The sequence below is a fragment of the Heterodontus francisci genome, chromosome 34 (genome assembly GCF_036365525.1).
Source record: "Heterodontus francisci isolate sHetFra1 chromosome 34, sHetFra1.hap1, whole genome shotgun sequence".
Classification (NCBI taxonomy): domain Eukaryota; kingdom Metazoa; phylum Chordata; class Chondrichthyes; order Heterodontiformes; family Heterodontidae; genus Heterodontus; species Heterodontus francisci.
This window is the reverse complement of record NC_090404.1, coordinates 20265684-20288322: the sequence shown is the minus strand read 5'-3', so window position 1 is coordinate 20288322 and position 22639 is coordinate 20265684. Positions and strand designations below refer to the sequence as shown.

The 22639-nt window shown below is 47.1% G+C and overlaps 1 protein-coding gene and 1 pseudogene across 2 annotated transcripts in view; one reads left to right on the top strand and one right to left on the bottom strand.

The window, feature by feature from the left end:
- Window positions 1-22639, bottom strand: part of LOC137349169 (zinc finger protein 585A-like) — a 196545-nt pseudogene that overhangs the window by 3105 nt on the left and 170801 nt on the right.
- LOC137349142 (zinc finger protein 256-like) overlaps window positions 1-22639 on the top strand; it is a 65426-nt gene that overhangs the window by 7598 nt on the left and 35189 nt on the right. The window contains exons 1-2 of one of the 2 annotated variants that reach the window (XM_068014529.1): window positions 17240-17350; window positions 18514-21379. In XM_068014529.1, the coding sequence (XP_067870630.1) occupies window positions 18961-20079 (1119 nt within the window). In that variant the 5' untranslated portion in view covers window positions 17240-17350; window positions 18514-18960 and the 3' untranslated portion in view covers window positions 20080-21379. Of the gene's footprint in view, window positions 1-17239; window positions 17351-18513; window positions 21380-22639 lie in introns of those variants that run through there. The other variant, XM_068014530.1, reaches the window with a different exon arrangement.

Below are 22639 nucleotides of genomic sequence, written 5' to 3'. Positions count from 1 at the left end.
GTTAAATGAATATTTTGCGTCAGTATTTACAGTAGAGAAAGAAAATGTTGTTGAGAATACTGAGATTCAGGCTACGAGGCTAGATGGGATTGAGGTTCACAAGGAGGAGGTGTTAGCAATTTTGGAAGGTGTGAAATTAGATAAGTCCCCTGGGCCAGATGGGATTTACCCTAGGATTCTCTGGGAAGCTAGGGAGGAGATTGCAGAGCCTTTGTCCTTGATCTTTATGTCGTCATTGTCGACAGAAATAGTGCCGGAAGACTGGAGGATAGCAAATGTTGTCCCCTTGTTCAAGAAGGGGAGTAGAGACAGCCCTGGTAATTATAGACCTGTGAGCCTTACTTCGGCTGTGGGTAAAATGTTGGAAAAGGTTATAAGAGATAGGATTTGTAATCATCATGAAAAGAATAAGTTCATTAGCGATAGTCAGCACGGTTTTGTGAAGGGTAGGTCGTGCCTCACAAACCTTATTGAGTTTTTCGAGAAGGTGACCAAACAGGTGGATGAGGGTAAAGCAGTGGATGTGGTGTATATGGATTTCAGTAAGGCGTTTGATAAGGTTCCCCACGGTAGGCTATTGCAGAAAATACGCAAGTATGGGGTTGAAGGTGATTTAGAGCTTTGGATCAGAAATTGGCTAGCTGAAAGAAGACAGAGGGTGGTGGTTGATGGCAAATGTTCATCCTGGAGTTTAGTTACTAGTGGTGTACCGCAAGGATCTGTTTTGGGGCCACTGCTGTTTGTCATTTTTATAAATGACCTGGAAGAGGGTGTAGAAGGGTGGGTTAGTAAATTTGCAGATGACACTAAGGTCGGTGGAGTTGTGGATAGTGCCGAAGGATGTTGTAGGGTACAGAGGGACATAGATAGGCTGCAGAGCTGTGCTGAGAGATGGCAAATGGAGTTTAATGCGGAAAAGTGTGAGGGATTCACTTTGGAAGGAGTAACAGGAATGCAGAGTACTGGGCTAATGGGAAAATTCTTGGTAGTGTAGACGAACAGAGAGATCTTGGTGTCCAGGTGCATAAATCCCTGAAGGTTGCTAACCAGGTTAATAGGGCTGTTAAGAAGGCATATGGTGTGTTAGCTTTTATTAGTAGGGGGGTCGAGTTTCGGAGCCACGAGGTCATGCTGCAGCTGTACAAAACTCTGGTGAGACCGCACCTGGAGTATTGCGTGCAGTTCTGGTCACCGCATTATAGGAAGGATGTGGAAGCTATGGAAAGGGTGCAGAGGAGATTTACTAGGATGTTGCCTGGTATGGAGGGAAGGTCTTACGAGGAAAGGCTGAGGGACTTGAGGTTGTTTTCATTGGAGAGAAGGAGGAGGAGAGGTGACTTAATAGAGACATATAAGATAATCAGAGGGTTAGATAGGGTGGATAGTGAGCGTCTTTTTCCTCGGATGGTGATGGCAAACACGAGGGGACATAGCTTCAAGTTGAGGGGTGATAGATATAGGACAGATGTGAGAGGTAGTTTCTTTACTCAGAGAGTAGTAAGGGCGTGGATGCCCTGCCTGCAGCAGTAGTAGATTCGCCAACTTTAAGGGCATTTAAGTGGTCATTGGATAGACATATGGATGAAAATGGAATAGTGTAGGTCAGATGGTTTCACAGGTCGGCGCAACATCGAGGGCCGAAGGGCCTGTACTGCGCTGTAATGTTCTAATTCTAATTCTCCAATTTCACACTGACACTCCTTCCCCCTCCCTCCAATTTCACTCTGACACTCCTTCCCCCCTCCAATTTCACACTGACACTCCTTCCCCCTCACTCCAATTTCACACTGACACTCCTTCCCCCTCACTCCAATTTCACTCTGACGCCTCTTCTCCCTGAAATTTCACACTAACGCTCCTTCCCCCTCCCTCCAATTTCACACTGACACTCCTTACCCCGCCATCCAATTTCACGCTGACAGTCCTTCCCCCCCCCCTCCAATTTCACACTGACACTCCTTCCCCCCTCCAATTTCACCCTGACGCTCCTTCCCCCTCTCTCCAATTTCACACTGACACTCCTTCCCCCTCACTCCAATTTCACACTGACACTCCTTCCCCCTCCATCCAATTTCACTCTGACGCCTCTTCCCCCTGAAATTTCACACTGACGCTCCTTCCCCCTCCCTCCAATTTCACCCTGACGCTCCTTCCCCCTCTCTCCAATTTCACCCTGACGCTCCTTCCCCCTCTCTCCAATTTCAAACTGACACTCCTTCCCCCTCCCTCCAATTTCACACTGACACTCCTTACCCCGCCATCCAATTTCACGCTGACAGTCCTTCCCCCCCCCCTCCAATTTCACACTGACACTCCTTCCCCCCTCCAATTTCACCCTGACGCTCCTTCCCCCTCTCTCCAATTTCACACTGACGCTCCTTCCCCCTCCCTCCAATTTCAAACTGACACTCCTTCCCCCTCCCTCCAATTTCACACTGACACTCCTTCCCCCTCCCTCCAATTTCACTCTCACTCCTTCCCCCCTCCAATTTCACACTGACACTCCTTCCCCCTCCCTCCAATTTCACTCTGACACTCCTTCCCCCCTCCAATTTCACACTGACACTCCTTCCCCCTCACTCCAATTTCACACTGACACTCCTTCCCCCTCCATCCAATTTCACTCTGACGCCTCTTCCCCCTGAAATTTCACACTGACGCTCCTTCCCCCTCCCTCCAATTTCACCCTGACGCTCCTTCCCCCTCTCTCCAATTTCACCCTGACGCTCCTTCCCCCTCTCTCCAATTTCACCCTGACGCTCCTTCCCCCTCCCTCCAATTTCAAACTGACGCTCCTTCCCCCTCCCGCCAATTTCACACTGACGCTCCTTTCCCCTCCCTCCAATTTCACACTGACGCTCCTTCCCCCTCCCTCCAATTTCACACTGACGCTCATTCCCCCTCCCTCCAATTTCACACTGACGCTCCTTCCCCCTCCCTCCAATTTCACACTGACGCTCCTTCCCCCTCCCTCCAATTTCACACTGACGCTCATTCCCCCTCCCTGCAATTCCACACTGACGCTCCTTCCCCCCTCCAATTTCACACTGACACTCCTTGCCCCTCCCTCCAATTTCACACTGACACTCCTTGCCCCTCCCTCCAATTTCACACTGACACTCCTTGCCCCTCCCTCCAATTTCACACTGTCACTCCTTCCCCCTCCCTCCAATTTCACACTGACACTCCTTCCCCCTCCCTCCAATTTCACAGACACTCCTTTTGCCCCCCAATTTCACACTGACACTCCTTCCCCCTCCCTCCAATTTCACACTGACACTCCTTTTGCCCCCCAATTTCACACTGACACTCTTTCCCCCTCCCTCCAATTTCACACTGACACTCCTTGCCCCTCCCTCCAATTTCACACTGACACTCCTTCCCCCTCCCTCCAATTTCACAGACACTCCTTCCCCCTCCCTCCAATTTCACACTGACACTCCTTTTGCCCCCCAATTTCACACTGACACTCCTTCCCCCTCCCTCCAATTTCACACTGACACTCCTTTTGCCCCCCAATTTCACACTGACACTCTTTCCCCTTCCCTCCTATTTCACACTGACACTCCTTCCCCCCTCCAATTTCACACTGACACTCCTTCCCCCTCCCTCCAATTTCACACTGACACTCCTTCCCCCTCCCTCCAATTTCACAGACACTCCTTCCCCCTCCCTCCAATTTCACACTGACACTCCTTTTGCCCCCCAATTTCACACTGACACTCCTTTTGCCCCCCAATTTCACACTGACACTCTTTCCCCCTCCCTCCTATTTCACACTGACACTCCTTCCCCCCTCCAATTTCACACTGACACTCCTTCCCCCTCCCTCCAATTTCACACTGACACTCCATCCCCCTCCCTCCAATTTCACACTGACACTCCTTTTGCCCCCCAATTTCACACTGACGCTCCTTCCCCCCCTCCCCCCCCCCCCCCCCCAATTTCACACTGACACACTTTGATAAAAAGAAAAACCATGACGACTAGAAAATTGAAATGAACACAAACCTGGGGAAATCCACAGCAGGTCAATCAGCATTTGGAAGAAATAAATTTCTGGTTACTGGTTCAGGTGAAACTCCTTCAGAATGAACACCTCCTGCAACATAGCAGAAATCAGCCTCATTTCCTGATGTTAAACAGTTGGAAATATTACATTGTGCTCAGTAACCTCTCCCCACCACTGAAATCATGTTATCGATCATACTGCACGGCACTTCTTACATCCTTAACAACTTTGGGAACAAAGTCTGAATAATCGGGATGCAGAGATTTAAAGCAGAGAGGAAATGGAGTAAGGAAAAAGTTGGTAAGAAAATAAGGAAAAATACAAGTGAGGGGCGAGCAGAGAAATAATTTTGGGAATGGCTGAATGCAGGAGCAGTAGAAACAAAGCTGGGAGACAGGAAACACTGGTTATTAAGCACTGGGAAAAAGTGCAAACATCACTTGAACATCCCACACTGCACTAATACATGACACAGTCCTTTTTGATGATGAAATCCTTTGTGGTCAAAAGTCCCAAATTCCTCCCAGTTCAATGGCTGGATCTCCCAGACTTTTCAAAGAGCAACATTTTCCTTTGTTCACTTCTCCATGCATTTCTGACCTGGAGATCCGTGGATAATGTGATTTCCAGTGATCCTGTGGGCCCTTTAACTCCTTCACAAACTTCAACTCTTCAAAAATACAGGAGTGTTAGAGACAGTTTGACCTGGCGGGCTGGCGGAAGGGAGGAAGCAGTAGAGGCAGCTGATCAGATCGTCTCAATCGCAGTGACAAAGACGACCATGAGCTGCTTCTCACTTGCAGTTGGAGGAGACAGGGAAGAGGGAGAGCACTTCTAAAGGAAATAACTTGTGTTACGGATAGTAAAAAGACTCAACACACTGACATAAAGCTGATTTATTTGACCTTTATCCAGAACATTAACCCCTATAACTGGGCCGGAGTTTATTAACATCAGCAGAAATAGATCCCACTGAACACCGAATCCGATCATTGTAGTTACTTGTGAAGTTGCTGGTGTGTCAGTAGGTTGGATGAATTAATGAATCCCTTTCTACACACGGAGCAGGTGAACGGCCTCTCCCCAGTGTGAACTCGCTGGTGTGTCTGCAGGGAGGATGAAGTAGTGAATCCCTTCCCACATGTGGAGCAGGTGAACGGCCTCTCCCCAGTGTGAACTCGCCGGTGTCTCCGCAGGTGGGATGACCGAGTGAATCCCTCCCCACACACCGAGCAGGTGAACGGCCTCTCCCCAGTGTGAATGCGCTGGTGTACAGTGAGGTCGCCTGATCACCTGAACCCAGCCCCGCAGTGAGAGCACCTGAACGGTCTCTCGTCAGTGTGAACACGTTGGTGGGACATCAGTCCCTGGGAACTTTTATAGCAACTCCCACAGTCGGGACATTCAAAAGGTCTGTCATCAGTGTGAACTCGCTGGTGTCTCCGCAGGTGGGATGACCGAGTGAATCCCTCCCCACACACCGAGCAGGTGAACGGCCTCTCGCTAGTGTGAATTTGCTGGTGTGTCTGCAGGTCGGATGATTTAGTGAATCCCTTGCCACAAACTGAGCAGGTGAACGGCCTCTCCAAGGTCTGACTGTCTGGATGAGTTTCCAGCTTAACTGGATAATTCAATCCCTTTCCACAGTCCCCATGTTTACACTGTTTGTCCCCAGTGTCACTGCACTTGTGTTTCAACAGGCCTGATGATTGGCTGAGACCTTGTCCACACACAGAACACGTGTACAGTTTCTCTCCACTGTGATTGGTGCTTTTTCCTTTCATGTTCAAAATCTGATGATATTCAGGTTGGCTGTGGTAGATTAGGAAACAACATTAGAAGGTATGACAGTAGACAGGCAATGACTAACATTTAAACAATTAATACAAGCTTTACAACAAATTTACATTCCTTTGAGGCACAAAAACCCAGCAGGAAAAGTGATCCAACCATGGCTAATAAGAGAAGTTAAAGATTGTGTTAGATTAATGGAAGAGGCTTATAAAGTTACCAAAAAACATAGTAAGCCTGAGGATTGGGAGCATTTTAGAATTCAGCAAAGGAGGACCAAGAAACTGACAAAAAGAAAATAGAATATGAAAGAAACTAGCAAGAAACAAAAACAGACTGTAAAAGTTTCTATAGGTATGTAAAAAGGAAAAGATCAGCAGAGACAAATGTGGGCTCATTACAGGCAGAGACAGGGGAATTTATAATGGGGAATAAGAACATAGCAGAGAAACTAAACAAATTCTTGGTGTCAGTCTTCATGGAGGAAGGTACAGAAAAGCTCCCAGGAGTACTACAGAACCAAGGTACCAGCGAGAATGAGGAACTGCAAGAAATTAGTATTAGTAAAAAAGTAGTAATGGAGAAATTAATGGGACTGATGGTTGATAAATCCCCTGGACTCGATGATCTACATCCCAGAATGTTGAAAGAGGTGGCTGTAGAGATAGTAGATGCATTGGTGGTGATCCTCCAAAATGGTTCCTGAAGATTGGGAGGTAGCAAATGTAACCTCACTATTCAAAAAAGAAGGTAGAGACAAAACAGGGAACTACAGACCTGTTAGCCTGGCATCAGTAGTCGGGAAAATGCTAGAATCTATTCTAAAGGATGTGATAAATGGACACTTGGAGAATAATGATCCGATTGGGCATTGTCAAATGGATTTATGAATGGAAAATCATGTTTTACAAACCTGTTGGAATGGAGGATGTAACCAGCAGAATAGATAAGGGGGAACCAGCGGATGTGGTATATTTAGATTTTCAGAAGGCTTTCGATAAGGTCCCGCACGAGCAGTTAGCTCTCTAACAGAATTAGAGCACAGGGGATCAGGGGAAATATATTTGCATGGATTGAGAATTGGTTAACGGACAGAAAACAGAGTAGGAATGAACGGGCCATTTTCAGATTGGCAGTCTGTGATCAGTGGGACATCGCAAGGATCAGTGCTTGGGCCCCAGCTATTCACAATCAATATCAATGATTTGTATGCAAGGATTAAATGTAATATTTCCAAGTTTGCTGATGACTCAAAACGAGGTGGGAATGACAGTTGTGAGAGGATGGAAAGAGGCTTCAAGGGGATTTAGACAGGCGAAGTGAGTGGGCAAGAACATGGCAGATGGAATATAATGTGGAAAAATATGTAATTATCTACTTTGGTAGGAAAAACAGAAATGCTGAATATTTCTTAAATGATGAGAGATTGGGAAATGTTGATGTCCAAAAGGACCTGGATGTCCTGGTCCCCGAGTCACTGAAAGCCAACATGCAGGTGCAGCCAGCAATTAGGAAGGCAAATGGTATGTTGTCCTTTATTGCAAGAGGTTTTGAGTACAAGGGTAAAGAAGTCTTGCTGCAACTGTATAGAGCCGTGGTGAGACTGCATCTGCAGGATTGTGTACAGTTTTGGTCTCCTTACCTAAGGAAGGATTTAATTGTCATAGAAGGAGTGCAATGAAAGTTCACCAGACTGATTCCTGGGGTGGTGGGATTGTCCTATGAGGAGACTGGGCTCATCTTCTCCAGAGTTTAGAAAAATGAGAGGTGATCTCATAGAAGCAGACAAAATTCTTACAGGGATTTCTAGATATTAAAAGGTATCAAGGAATATGAGGATAATGTGAGTAAATGGCGTCGAGGAAGATCAGCCATGATCTAGTTGAATGGCAGAGCAGGTTCGAGGGGCCGAATGGCCTCCTCCTGCTATTTCCGATGTTCCTCTCAAGAAGGCCACCCATGCGCCCTGACCATGTCCTGTTGAAGATGGCGATCAGTGTATCTCCCAGGCCTGTCACCGCGGGGTAAACATGGGGCCTGTGGCCTCTTATTCGGGGCCTCAGGATGACCCCATGTGTTTATGAAGCTTCCCAGCCCACCCACGGCTCCAATTCCTCCCCTGCGCCCACAATCTCCTCCCGCCTCCCGAGCCGCCTGTTCCGCCTCAGTCTGTTGCCACCACCCGCGCTGCACATGCTCAGAGCACAGTCCAATCCTGCACCAATGCACTATAGTAATTGATAGGGGACTTTCTGACCCGAAGGGAGTCCTGGGTAATTAATCCGCCATTGAAAGCTCCAATTGCTGAATGGAATGAAAAAAATTATGAAATAATTTGTTAAGAAACCCAAGTGCCCGGGCCATCAACTATGGTGTGAAGTACCATAAACAGGCTGGCAGACTGGACAGATAAATTGGAAATGAAATTCAACATAGTGAAATGTGAGCTGGTTCATTTTGGGAGGAGAGATAAGGAGGCCAGTTATTGGTTAGAATGTAAGAAATTAAATGGAGCAGAGGAGCAAAGAGATCTGGGAACAGAGTCACATAAATCACTAAAAGGAGCAACACAAGTTGATAAGAGAGCAAAGAAAGAGCTGATGTTACGACCATACCATACGACCATATGAATCAGGAGCAGAAGTAGGCCATTCGGCCAGTCGAGACTGCTCCGCCCCACAATAAGATCGTGGCTGATCTGTTTGTCTCGAATTCCACATTCCCATCCACCCCCGATAATCTTTGATTCTGTTGCCCAACAAGAATCTATTCACCTCCGCCTCAAAACTACTCAATGACCCTGCCTCCACCACCTTCTGAGGCAGAGAAGTCGCACAACCCTCAGAGAAAGAATTTCTGCCCATCTCGATCCTAAAAGGGCGACTCACAATTTTAAAACAGTGCCCCCTAGTTCTGGACTCACCCACAAAATGAAGCATCCTTTCCACATCCGCCTTGTCAAGACCGTTCAGGATCTTATTTACTTCAATCAAGTCTCCCCTCACTCTCCTAAACTCCAGTGAAAACAAGCCCAGTCTGTCCAACCTTTCCTCATAAGACAATCCACTCATTCCAGGTATCAATCTAGTAAACATCCTCTGATCCGCCTCCAACACATTTACATCCATCCTTAAATAAGGAGACCAAAACTGCACACAGTATTCAGAGATGTGATCTCACCAATGACCTATATAACTGAAGCATAACATCCTTACTTTTATTTTCAATTCCTCTCGTAATAAAGGATAGCATTCCATTAGTCTGCTTTATTACTTGCTGTACCTGCATACTAACCTTTTGTGACTCACGCACGAGAATACCTGCACCTCGGAATTCTGCAGTCATTCTCCATTAAAGTAATACTCTGCTTTTTTTACACTTGCTGCCAAAGTGGACAACTTTTCCCACATTATACTCCATCTGCCAGATTTTTGCCCACTCACTCAACCTATCTATATCGGTCTGCAACCTCCATATGTCCTCTTCACAACATACTTTCCCACCTATTTTTGTGTCCTCTGCAAATTTAGCTACCATGCCATCGCTTCCCTCATCTAAGTCATTGATATATATTGTAAAAAGTTGAGGCCCCAGCACAGACCCCTGCGGGACTCCACTCCTCACATCCTGCCAATCACAAAAGGACCCATTTATGCATACTCTGTTTTCTGCCAGCCAGCCAATCTTCGATCCATGCTAATATGTTACTCCCTACACAATAACCTTTTATGTGGCACCTTGTCAAATGCCTTCTGGAAATCCAAGTACAGTACGTTAATGGGCTCCCCTTTATCCACAGCGCATCTTACTACTTCAAAGTACTCTAATAAATTAGTTAAACATGATTTCCCTTTCACAAAACCATGCTGACTATTCCCGATTACCTTGAGTTTTTCTAAGTGCCCAGATATAGCCACCTTAATGATCGATTCTAACACCTTCCCCACGGCAGACGTCAAGTTAACTGGCCTATGTTCTTTTCTAGAGGAATACAATGTAACAGCAGGGAGGGAATGTTAAATTTATAGAGAACCTCGCTTAGAAGGACTGTGAGCAGTTCTAGTCTCCATATTAAAAAAGGATATTGAAGCACTGAAGAAAGTGCAGAATAGATTTACAAAGATGTCACCAGAGAGGATGCTACAATCCAGCAAGATTGAGCAGGCTGGGGCTCCTTTCTCTGGAAAAGAGAAGACTAGGAGGAGATCTGATAGAGGTCTTTAAAATTATCAGTCAGTCAGAACAAGGGGGCAGCAATATAAGACAGATATTAACAGGTCAAATAGAGAACTTAGGAGGAATTTCTCTACTCAGAGAGTGGTGAGAATGTGGAACTCACTGCCATGTGGAGTGGTTGAAGCAGATAGCAATGATGTGTTTAAGGAGAGGCTCAATACATTTATAAAAGAGAACGGAATAGAGGGATATGGGGGGGCAGGGTGGGACGAGGTAATTAGATTGGGAGGAGTCTCATGTGGATTATAAACACCAGCACAGACTAGTGGGGCCCAAAGTCCGGTTTCTGGGCTGTAATTCTGTGTATCTACAGCAGGGGTCGATAAATATTTAAGTCTACAAAGCCCAGGAGTGGATTAATGCTCGGGTTTACAGGGCCCAGGGGTGGATGAATGAAATATCTAGCTCTAACTTTTATATTATGAGCCCTAGTACTAAGTATCCCAACCAGAGGGTAGGGGATGGGGTGGCGTAGTGGTATTATCACTGAACTAGTAACCCAGAGACCCAGGGTATTCTTCTGGGGACATGGGTTCGAATCCCACCACAGCAGAAGGTGGAATTTGAATTTAATTAATAAATAAAACTAGTCTAATGATGGCCATGAAACCATTGTCGATTGTTGTAAAAACCCATCTGGTGTGACTCCAGACCCACAGCAATGTGGTTAACTCTTACATGCCCTCCGAAATGGCCTAGCAAGCCACTCAGAAGGAATGAAACCGGACGGACCACCCGGCATCGACCTAGGCACCGGAAACAACAACAGCAAACCCAGCCCTGTCGACCCTGCAAAGTCCTCCTTACCAACATCTGGGGGCTTGTGCCAAAGTTTGGAGAGCTGTCCCACAGACTAGTAAAGCAACAGCCTGACATAGTCATACTCACGGAATCATACCTAACAGACAATGTCCCAGACACTGCCATCACCATCCCTGGGTATGTCCTGTCCCACCAGCAGGGCAGACCCAGCAGAGGTGGTGGCACAGTGGTATATATTAGGGAGAGAGTTGCCCTGGGAGTCCTCAACATCGACTCTGGACCCCATTAAGTCTCATGGCATCAGGTCAAACATGGGCAAGGTAACCTCCTACTGATTACCACCTACCGCCCTCCCTCAGCTGATGACTCAGTACTCCTCCATGTTGAACACCACTTGGAGGAAGCACTGAGGGTGGCAAGGGCACAAAATGTACTCTGGGTGGGGGACTTCAATGTCCATCACCATGAGTGGCTCGGTAGCACCACTACTGACTGAGCTGGACGAGTCCTAAAGGACATAGCTGCTAGACTGGGTCTGCGGCAGGTGGTGGGGGAACCAACAGGAGGCGAAAACATACTTGACCTCGTCCTCACCAATCTGCCTGCCGCAGATGCTTCTGTCCATGACTGTATTGGTAGGAGTGACCACCACACAGTCCTTGTGGAGACGAAGTCCCACCTTCACATTGAGGATACCGTCCATCGTGTTGTGTGGCACTATCACCGTGCTAAATGGGATAGATTTTGGACAGATCTAGCAATGTAAAACTGGGCATCCATGAGGCGCTGTGGGCCATCAGCAGCAGCAGAATTATACTTAACCGCAATCTGTAACCTCATGGCCCGGCATATCCCCTACTCTACCATTACCGTCAAGCCAGGAGACCAACCCTGGTTCAATGAAGAGTGCAGGAAGGCATGCCTCAAAATGAGGTGGCAACCTGGTGAAGCTACAACACAGGACTACTTGTATGCCAAACTGCATAAGCAGCATGCCATAGACAGAGCTAAGCGATCCCAAAACCAACGGATCAGATCTAATCTCTGCAGTCCTGCCACATCCAGACGTGAATGGTGGTGGACAATTAAATAACTAACTGGAGGAAGCAGCTCCACAAATATCCCCATCCTCAATGATGGGGGAGCCCAGCACATCAGTGCGAAAGATAAGGCTGAAGCATTTGCAACAATCTTGATGATCCATCCCGGCCTCCTCCTGATGTCCCCAGCATCACAGATGCCAGACTTCAGCCAATTCAATTCATTCCACATGATATCAATAAACGACTGAAGGCACTGGATACTGCAAAGGCTATGGGCCCTGACAATATTCCAGCAATAGTACTGAAGACCTGTGCTCCAGAACTTGCCGCGCCCCGAGCCAAGCTGTTCCAGTACAGCTACAACACTGGCATCTACCCTGCAATGTGGAAAATTGCCCAGGTATGTCTTGTACACAAAAAGCAGGACAAGTCCAACCCAGCCAATTACCGCCCCATCAGCCTACACTCAAACATCAGTAAAGTGATGGACGGTGTCATCAACAGTGCCATCAAGCGGCACTTGCTTCGCAACAACCTGCTCAGTGACGCGCAGTTTGGGTTCCACCAGGGCCACTCAGCTCCTGACCTCATTACAGCCTTGGTTCAAACATGGACAAAAGAGCTGAACTCCAGAGGTGAGGTGAGAGTGACTGCCCTTGACATCAAGGCAGCATTTGACCGAGTATGGCATCAAGGAGCCCTAGAAAAACTGAGGTCAATGGGAATCAGGGGGAAAACCCTCCGCTGGCTGGAGTCATACCGAGCGCAAAGGAGGATGGTTGTGGTTGTTGGAGGTCAATCATCTCAGCTCCAGGACATCACTGCAGGAGTTCCTCAGGGTAGTGTCCTCGGCCCAACCATCTTCAGCTGCTTCATCAATGACCTTCCTTCAATCATAAGGTCAGAAGTGGGGATGTTCGCTGATGATTGCACAATGTTCAGCATCATTCGCGACTCCTCAGATACTGAAGCAGTCCGTGTGGAAATGCAGCAAGACCTGGACAATATCCAGGCTTGGGCAGATAAGTGGCAAGTAACATTCGCGCCAAACAAGTGCCAGGCGATGACCATCTCCAACAAGAGAGAATCTAACCATCTCCCCTTGACATTCAATGGCATTACCATCGCTGAATCCCCCACTATCAACATCCTAGGGGCTACCATTGACCAGAAACTGAACTGGAGTAGCCATATAAATACCGTAGCTACAAGAGCAGGTCAGAGGCTAGGAGTCCTGAGGCGAGTAACTCACCTCCTGACTCGCCAAAGCCTGTCCACCATCTACAAGGCACAAGTCAGGAGTGTGATGGAATACTCTCCACTTGCCTGGATGGGTGCAGCTCCAACAACACTCAAGAAGCTTGACACCATCCAGGACAAAGCAGCCCGCTTGATTGGCACCCCATCTACAAACATTCACTCCCTCCACCATCGACGCACAGTGGCAGCAGTGTGAACCATCTACAAGATGCACTGCAGCAATGCACCAAGGCTCCTTAGACAGCACCTTCCAAACCCGCGACCTCTACCAACTAGAAGGACAAGGGCAGCACATACATGGGACCACCACCACCTGCAAGTTCCCCTCCAAGTCACACACCATACTGACTTGGAACTATATCGCCGTTCCTTCACTGTCACTGGGTCAAACTCCTGGAACTCCCTTCCTAACAGCACTGTGGGTGTACCTACCCCACATGGACTGCAGCGGTTCAAGAAGGCCTTCTCAAGGGCAATTAGGGGTGGGTAATAAATGCTGGCCTGGCCAGCGACACCCACATCCCATGAATGAATAAAAAAAAAACAGAAACCAGACATTCAGCTCCACAAGTCTGTGCTGGTTTTTATAATCCACATAATCCTCCTCCCAACCAAAGTACCTCTAATTACAGCCCAGAAACCACACTTTCAGCTCCACAAGTCTGTGCTGGTGTTTATAATCCACATGAGCCTCCTCCCAATCTAATTACCTCTTCCCACCCTGCCCCCATATCCCTCTATTCACTGCTCCCTCATGAACCCTAGTACTAAGTATCCCAACCAGTAGAAATAGTTTCCCTATATCCTATCAGTTCCAATTAATATCTTGAAAACTTTGTTAAAAGCACCCCATTAATCTTCCAGATTCCAGGGAATACAACCATCGTGATATGATGCAATTTCACACAAGGCAAAGGGAGAGGCAATATATTTGGTACATTTATAAAGAGTGTGCAGGGTCAGAGGGACCCTGGGGGTCCTGAAGATGGCAGGAAATACTCAGTGAGTGATTCGCAAAGTATATGGGATCTTGGGCTTCACAAATTGAGGTCTTGAGCACAAAATCTAAGAAGTTATGCTGAACCTTTATAAATCTCTGGTTCAGCCACAACTGGGGCACCCCATCTACAAACATTCACTCCCTCCACCACCGACGCACAGTGGCAGCAGTGTGTACCATCTACAAGATGCACTGCAGCAATGCACCAAGGCTCCTTCGACAGCACCTTCCAAACCCGCGACCTCTACCAACTAAAAGGACAAGGGCAGCAAATACATGGGACCACCACTCCAAGTCACACACCATCCTGACTTGGAACTATATCGCCGTTCCTTCACTGTCGCTGGGTCAAAATCCTGGAACTCCCTTCCTAACAGCACTGTGGGTCTACCTACCCCACATGGACTGCAGCGGTTCAAGAAGGCAGCTCACCACCACCTTCTCAAGGGCAATTAGGGGTGGGTAATAAATGCTGGCATAGCCAGTGATGCCCACATCCTGTGAATGAATAAAAAAAAGGATTGCATCCAGTCCTGGTCACCACACTTTAGGGAAGATGTGAAGGTCCTTGAGATGGTGCAGAGGAGATTTACCAGAATGGTTCCGTGAATGAGGGAATTTAGCTACAAGGTTAGGTTGGAGAAGCTGGGTATTTTCCTCCTTGGAGCAAAGCAGGTGGCGAGGGAGATCTGATCGAGGTGTACAAGATTATGACAGGTTTAGATAAGGTCGACAAAGAAAAGCTGTTCCCATTAGCTGATGGTACAAGCACTAGGGGACACAGATTAAGATTTTGGGCAGGAGATACATGGGGATGTGAGGAATAAGCTTTTTTAAAACTCAGCGAGTGGTAATGACCTAGAACTCGCTGCCTATGAGGGAGGTGGAAGCAGAGATGATCAATGATTTCAAAAGGAAATTGGATGGGCACTTGAGGGAAATAAACCTGCAGGATTACGGGGATAGAGCAGGGGAATGGGACTGACTGGATTGTTCTACAGAGAGCTGGCATGGATATAAAGGGCCGAATGGCCTCTTTCTATGCTGTAATGACCATGATATATTTGTGTAACCTCTCCTCGTAATTTAGCCCTTGTAGTCCAGGTATTATTCAGGTAAATCTACGCTGCACTTCCCCCAAGACCAATCATTCCTTCCTAAGGTGTGGTGCCCAGAACTGAACACAATAGTCCAGGTGTGGTCTAATCAGGGCTTTGTGTAACTCAGTGCTTTTCCAGTCACATCGATACCTAAATCTTTTCCCACAGACAGAACAGACAAACCTTTTTCCTTCCACGTACAAAGGCCGATGATATTCAGGTTCTGATGAATCGAGTAACTATCATGTTACGTGATGTTTCGTTCGAGTTTCTCGTCTACAAATCCTCTCCTGCTAAGCACCTGTAAAAGGAGTTTACAAAAGCCATCACTGTCAGTCCAGAATAGAAATTTACAAGTCTCTCCTCCCGCCTCCTGGCCCAGGATGGCCATGTATGCACCCTGTTGCACATTGCCTCCTAAAAAGATGAAAGCCTTTAACCCAGGTTGCATTGCTCCACTTTATAGTTTTTGTTACCGCATGTTACTGGGTTGGCCAACCAGACTGTCTGCCTCTCTTCTGCGTCTACATCTGTGCCCAGGCATTGCTGGAGAGGGAGCACGTGTCTGCCTGCAGGTTTGGGCCCTTTCGCGACTGAAGGGCACCGGAGGGACTACAGTGTATCATCACCACGAGGAATTATATTTTATTTTGATTTAGTTTCCTTTGTAGTTTTTGTTGCAGCATATTACTAGTGCAACTCCCTTTAAGTTACTGAAGCAACAAAAAGGACCTACATAGGTCAGGGACTGACTTCCACATTCAACACCCACCCCAATACCAACTGGCTCTTAATTGGTCTGTCTTTATTTCTCGACTCACTTCTGTGAGCAACACCTGCAATAAAACAAAAGCAAAATACTGCGGATGCTGGAAATCTGAAATAAAAGGAGAAAGTGCTGGAAATACTCAGCAGGTCAGGCAGCATTTGTTTAGTTTAGAGATACAGCACTGAAACAGGCCCTTGGGCCCACCGAGTCTGTGCCGACCATCGACCACCCATTTATACTAATCCTACACTAACTCCATATTCCTACCACATCCCCACCTGTCCCTACATTTCCCTACCTATATTAGGGGCAATTTATAATGGCCAATTTACCTACCAACCTACAAGTCTTTTGGCTTGTGGGAGGAAACCGGAGCACCCGGAGGAAACCCACGCAGACACAGGGAGAACTTGCAAACTCCACACAGGCAGTACCCAGAACTGAACCCGGGTCCCTGGAGCTGTGAGGCTGCGGTGCTAACCACTGCGTTGTGGCGAGAGAACCTGAGTTAATGTTTCAGGCACATGGAGCTGCCGGAGCCTGCAGCCTGGAACTCGGAGTGGGAGAAGGAGGAAGAATGAGGAGAGGCAACATAGTCCAACACTCACAGCAACCTCCAATCCACTGACATTACCGGGATAGGGAGACAGAGTTTAGAAACACTCAGCAACACGACTCCGGTAAAAGATCCCAGGAGGAAAAGGGGGAGCAGTGTGTGTACCTGCCCTGATATCCCCCCTCCCCAGGCCTGTCAGTCCACAGCTCAGCCCAGCAGCTTCCTGCACCTTGAGCCAGGTGTAGCCCAGTCCAAGGGGAGTCTTTGTGGGAGGGGGGACCTCCTGTGCTGTGTCCCAAATGATTCCTCCCCCAGACCCCTTTATAATTGAGCTAAGTTGCCTTTAAAGTTTTGTCCTTTGATGTTATAGTTTATTAATCCTTAGTTCCTCCAAACCAGCTGGAAACCTGGCGGCCGTTAACCGAGACGAATCAGAAATGTCGCCCCACAAGCTTCACTGGCACTGCGGATGCTCCGAACATAGTTCCGCAATGCGCCTGCGTCATCTCCAGAAACTCCCGCCAGCGTGACGTATCCTATTAATTGACGGCGCTGCCGACCAATAGTAAGTGGGGGCGGGACGAGGGAAGGAGAGACCCCGCCCACACCCGCTCTGATTGCTTGGAGGACCCACCGCCCGCCCGGACCTCCAGCCCCGTTCCCGTTCTTTCTATTGGTCCGGAGCTGCCGTCAATCAGGCAGGAGGGCGAAGCGTGTGAGCTGAGCATGCGCGGCCGGCAGGGCTGAAGAGCGCGCGTTTCCAGCGGGCGAGAGGGAGGCGGGTTAATAAAACCCAGATGATCAGAAACTTGATCAGAGAGGTGGGTTTTAATCAGTGTCTGAATCAGGGAAGGTGAGGTAGAGAGGCGGAGAGGATTAGGGAGGGATTTCCAAAGGTTATGGCCTTGGCAGCTGAAGGCACGGCCACCAGTGGTGGAGCAATGAAAATCAGGGATGTTCAAGATGTCAGAATTAGATGATCCCTGATCTCTCGGAGGGTTGTAGGACTGGAGGAGATTATAGAGATAGTGAGGGGTGAGGGAATAGAGGGATTTGAAAACAAGGATGAGGATTTTAAAATTGAGGTGCTGTTTAACTGGGAGTCTGTGTAGGCCAGTGAGCACAGTGGTGATGGGTGAACAGGACTGGGTCCGAGTAAGGACACAGGCAGCAGAGTTTTGGATGATCTCAAGTTTACAGAGGGTAGAATGTGGGAGGCCGGCCAGGAGTGTGTTAGAATAGTCAAGTTCAGAGGTAACAAATACATGGATGTAAGTTTCAGAGGCAGATGAGCTGAGGCAGTGGCGAAGTTACTGAGGTGGAAATAGGCGGTCTGAGTGATCGCAGCAATATGCAGTTGGAGGCTCATCTCGGGGTCAAATATGACACCAAGGTTCTGAACAGTCTGGTTTAGCCTCAGACAGTTTCCAGGGAGAGGGATAGATTTGGTGAGTAGGGAGAGGTGTTTGTAGCAGGAACTGAAGACAATGGCTTCAGACTTCCCAATATTTAATTGGAGGAAATTTCTGTTCATCCAGTACTGGATGTCAGACAAGTCAGGATGGTGTGTGACTTGGAGGGGAACTTGGAGGTGATGGTGTTCACATACACCTGTTACCCTGATCCTTCTAGATACTGGAAGTTGAGGGTTTGGGAGGTTCTGTCAAAGTTCTGGTTGAGTTGTACATATATGAAATACCTTTCCTATCCTTACCTCACCCTGTCCCTCCTTCTCTCTCTCTATCTTTCCTCCTACAGAGGGCAGAGTCTTGTGTAGGTCCAGGCTGGGTGGCAGGTTCTCTTCCCTGAAGGACATTAGTGAACCAGTTGGGGTTGTACATCAATCCAGCAGCTTTCATGGTCACTTTGTCTTAGTGCTGATCCCATAAATGACCAGATTCATTCAGCTTCATTTCACAACCTGCCTTTGTGTTTTTGTGGGTTCTCTCACACACTTTTTTTCTGTTTTAAATCAATTTCACAGGGTTTTCGAAGGGGAGGAATTGCAGCCGTGAAGTGCAAAGCAAACGCCAGATCAGGATCTGAAGGAGTCGTCCAATTTATTGTAATTGAATATCACCGGATTTTAAACATGGAAGGAAAAAGCACCGATCACAGTGGGGAGAAACTGTAAACGTGTTCTGTGTGTGAATGAGATTTCAGCCGATCATTTGGCCTGTTGAAACACAAGAGCAGTAACACTGGGAAGAAACCATGTAAATATGGGGACTGTGGAAAGGGATTGAGTTATCCAGTTGAGCTGGAAACTCATTATCGCAGTCACACCCTGGAGAGGCCGTTCACCTGCTCCGGGTGTGGGAAGGGATTCACTCAATCGTCCCACCTGTTGAGACCTCAGCGAGTTCACACTGGGGAGAGACCTTTTAAATGTTGAGACAGTGGGAATTGCTATAAATGTTCAGCTGAACTGATGTCCCATCAACGTGTTCACACTGACGAGAGACTGTTCAGGTGTTCTCACTGCGGGACTGGGTTCAGGCGATCATCTGATCTCACTGTACACCACAGTATTCACACCGGGGAGAGACTGTTCAGCTGCTCCATGTGTGGGAAGGGATTCACTACTTCATCCGCCCTGCTGATAGACCAACGCACTCACACTGGGGAGAGGCCATTCACCTGCTCTGAGTGTGGGAAGGGATTCACTCGGTCATCCAACCTGTTGGCACACCAGCGTGTTCACACTGGGGAGAGGCCATTCACCTGCTCAGAGTGTGGGAAGGGATTCACAACTTCATCCGACCTTCTAACACATCAGCGCACTCACACTGGGGAGAGGCCATTCACCTGCTCCAAGTGTGGGAAGAGATTCACTCGGTCATCCAACCTTCTGACACACCAGCGGGTTCACACTGGGGAGAGGCCATTCACCTGCTCAGAGTGTGGGAAGGGATTCACTACTTCATCCGATCTGCTGAAACACCAGCGAGTTCACACTGGCGAGAGGCCATTCGCCTGCTTAGAGTGTGGGAAGAGATTCACTACATCATCCGACCTGCTGAAACACCAGCGAGTTCATACTGGGGAGTGGCCATTCATCTGCTCAGAGTGTGGGAAGGGATTCACTCAGTCATCCAACCTTCTGATACACCAGCGAGTTCATACTGGGGAGAGGCCATTCCCCTGCTCAGAGTGTGGGAAAGGATTCACTACTTCATCCGACCTTCTGAAACACCAGCGAGTTCACACTGGGGAGAGGCCGTTCACCTGCTTCGAGTGTGGGAAGGGATTCACTACTTCATCCGACCTGCTGAAACACCAGCGAGTTCACACTGGGGAGAGGCCATTCACCTGCTCTGAGTGTGGGAAGGGATTCTCGACTTCATCCCATCTGCTGAAACACCAGCGAGTTCACACGGGGGAGAGGCCGTTCATCTGCTCAGAGTGTGGGAAGGGATTCACTCAGTCATCCAACCTTCTGACACACCAGCGAGTTCACACTGGGGAGAGGCCGTTCATCTGCTCAGAGTGTGGGAAGGGATTCACTCAGTCATCCAATCTTCTGACACACCAGCAAGTTCACAAGTAACTCCGAGATGAGAAATTTCTACCAAATAGCAGATTTCCGACATTGGGGTTTCGGAAATCCACCATAGGCTTCTCCCCTTCCGTCCTTGACCAAAAGACCGGCTTTAAAAAAAAAACTTGGGACTGTAAGTTCATTCAGTTCCCATGAAGCAGCCGGACAGGGAGCGGACGTTTCACGAGGTAGTGGGTCCCAGAGTGCAGGATTTGCTTCCTCGAGGTACAACACTAGTCTCATTACTTTTCCACTGTCACTCGCAAGATCTGCTATAATTTGTACATTGCATAATATTTGGACCCTTTGAAGAGGAAAACCGCATCTTTAATTCGTTTTCATTAAGATTATAATGAGATCCGCACTGCAAACAAGATTATTTTAGTTTAGCATCTTTACAATGTGACTCATTATTTTAAATTATAAAATCTACCAGGAGTCATGATGTTTAAAAACAAGCATTCCATAGATGAGTATCTATACATTTATGAAAGTTAATAAGTTTATTTTCCCCTTTTGTGCTTGAAGGTAAATAATCGTCGAAAAGAAAATTGGGTCGGGAGTATCACATGCTCCTAACAGAATGTATGTGATATTCCTGTCCATTTAAGTTAATGGACAGCAAATTGGACAGGCTGTATAACTGGTATACAATCCTCCCTACCTGGTTTTACTTTCTGCTTCGTTCAGGTGATTATGTCATAGCAGAAAATAAAAAAAATGACCCCACTTATGTTCAAGTTTCTGGATTGTCAATGTCTCTGAAATGTTTACTTTTTATTAATTTATATACCTACTGATTTGTGCACATCACTTACCAAGGTACCAGAATGTGCCATCTGGTATGTTTATATATATTGCTTTCCATTAAAATTGACACATCTTCACAGAACACCTTTTACATGAACAAGCTATAAATAGGCAGAAGCAGGACATTGAGAACATGAAGCTCTGTAAAACTAATTATCAGCTGTCAGGTAAGTCTCATGAAATTGTATTCTGAGTACAGTGCAATTTTATTCATTACATATGCAAAATTGTACAAAATTACCATTACTCAACCAGTTTGCTTCAATAACAGTGCTGTACTTACATGATTCCTTGTCAGAAAAGTCAGACTTTTTTTGTCTTCAGCCACTAATTTTCAGACCTTTTGGTCTTTGGCCACTCTCACCCCTGTATTTGTTACTTGTTTTGTGAAATACTCTCCCTATTAGTTCTGAACTGCTGGATAACTCTGATTACATTTCTCTGTATTTATACATGTCTATAAAGTGTCTGTGTGCCCAGATTTAACTAAGTTGTGATTTGTAACCAATAAATGATGTTTTGGGCATGACTTGTAGTCTGGTATCTTGGTGATTTGTCAAGAAAGATTTAATTCACTCACTCAGCAGCTTGAGAGGAACCAGACTGAGGTTTAATGAACATAAGAAATAGGAGCTGGAGGAGGCCATTTGGCCCTTCGAGCCTGTTCTGCCATTCACCAAGATCATGGCTGATCTTCTACCTCAACTCCACCTTCCCGCACTATCCCCATATCCCTTAATTCCCTCAGTACCCAAAAATCTATCAATCTCTGTCTTAAATATACTCAATGACTGAGTATCCACAGCTCCCTGGGGTAGACAATTCCAAAGATTCACAACCCTTTCAGTGAAGACATTTCTCCTCATTTCAGTCCTAAATGGCCGATCCCTTATCCTGAGATTGTGACCCAGTGTTCTAGATTCCCCAGACAGGGGAAACATTTTCTCAGCATCTACCCTGACAAGTCCTTAAGAATTTATGTTTCAGTGAGATCACCTCTCATTCTTCTAAACTCCAGGGAATGTCGGCCTAGTCTACTCAATCTCTCCTCACGGGAGGAGATGGATCATAGTGGGGGTGCTGTAGCAGAGTGGTTATGTTACTGAACTAGTAATCCAGAGGCCTGGACTAATGATGTAGAGACACAAATTCAAATCCCATCACGGCAGTTTAAGGATTTAAACTCAATCAGTTCAAAAAATCTGGGATTAAAAATGGCTAGTATCAGTAATGGTGACTATGAAACAACCAGATTGTCCTAAAAACCCACCTGGTTCATTAATTTCCTTTAGGGAAGGAAATCTGCCGTCCTTACCCGATCTGGCCTATATGTGACTCCAGACCCACAGAAATGTGGTTGACTTTACTGCCCTATGAAACAGCCTTGCAAGCTACTCAGTTATATTCAAGGAGGTGACTCACCACCACCTTCTCAAGGACAATTAGGGATGGACAATAAATGATGGCCTTTCCAGCAACACCCACATTCTGTGAATAATTAGAACAATCTCCTCATCCCAGGAATCAGACTAGTGAACCTTCATTGCATTCCTTCAAGGGCAAGTATGTCTCTCCTTAGGGTAAGGAGACCAAAACTGCACACAATACTCCAGGTGTGGCCTCTTATCCCCCAATCCCTTTGTAACAAAATCTAACATACCATTTGCCTTCCTAATTGCTTGCTGTACCTGCATGTTATCATTTTGTACGAGGACACCAAGTCCCTCTGAATGCAAACATTTCTCAGTCTCTCACCATT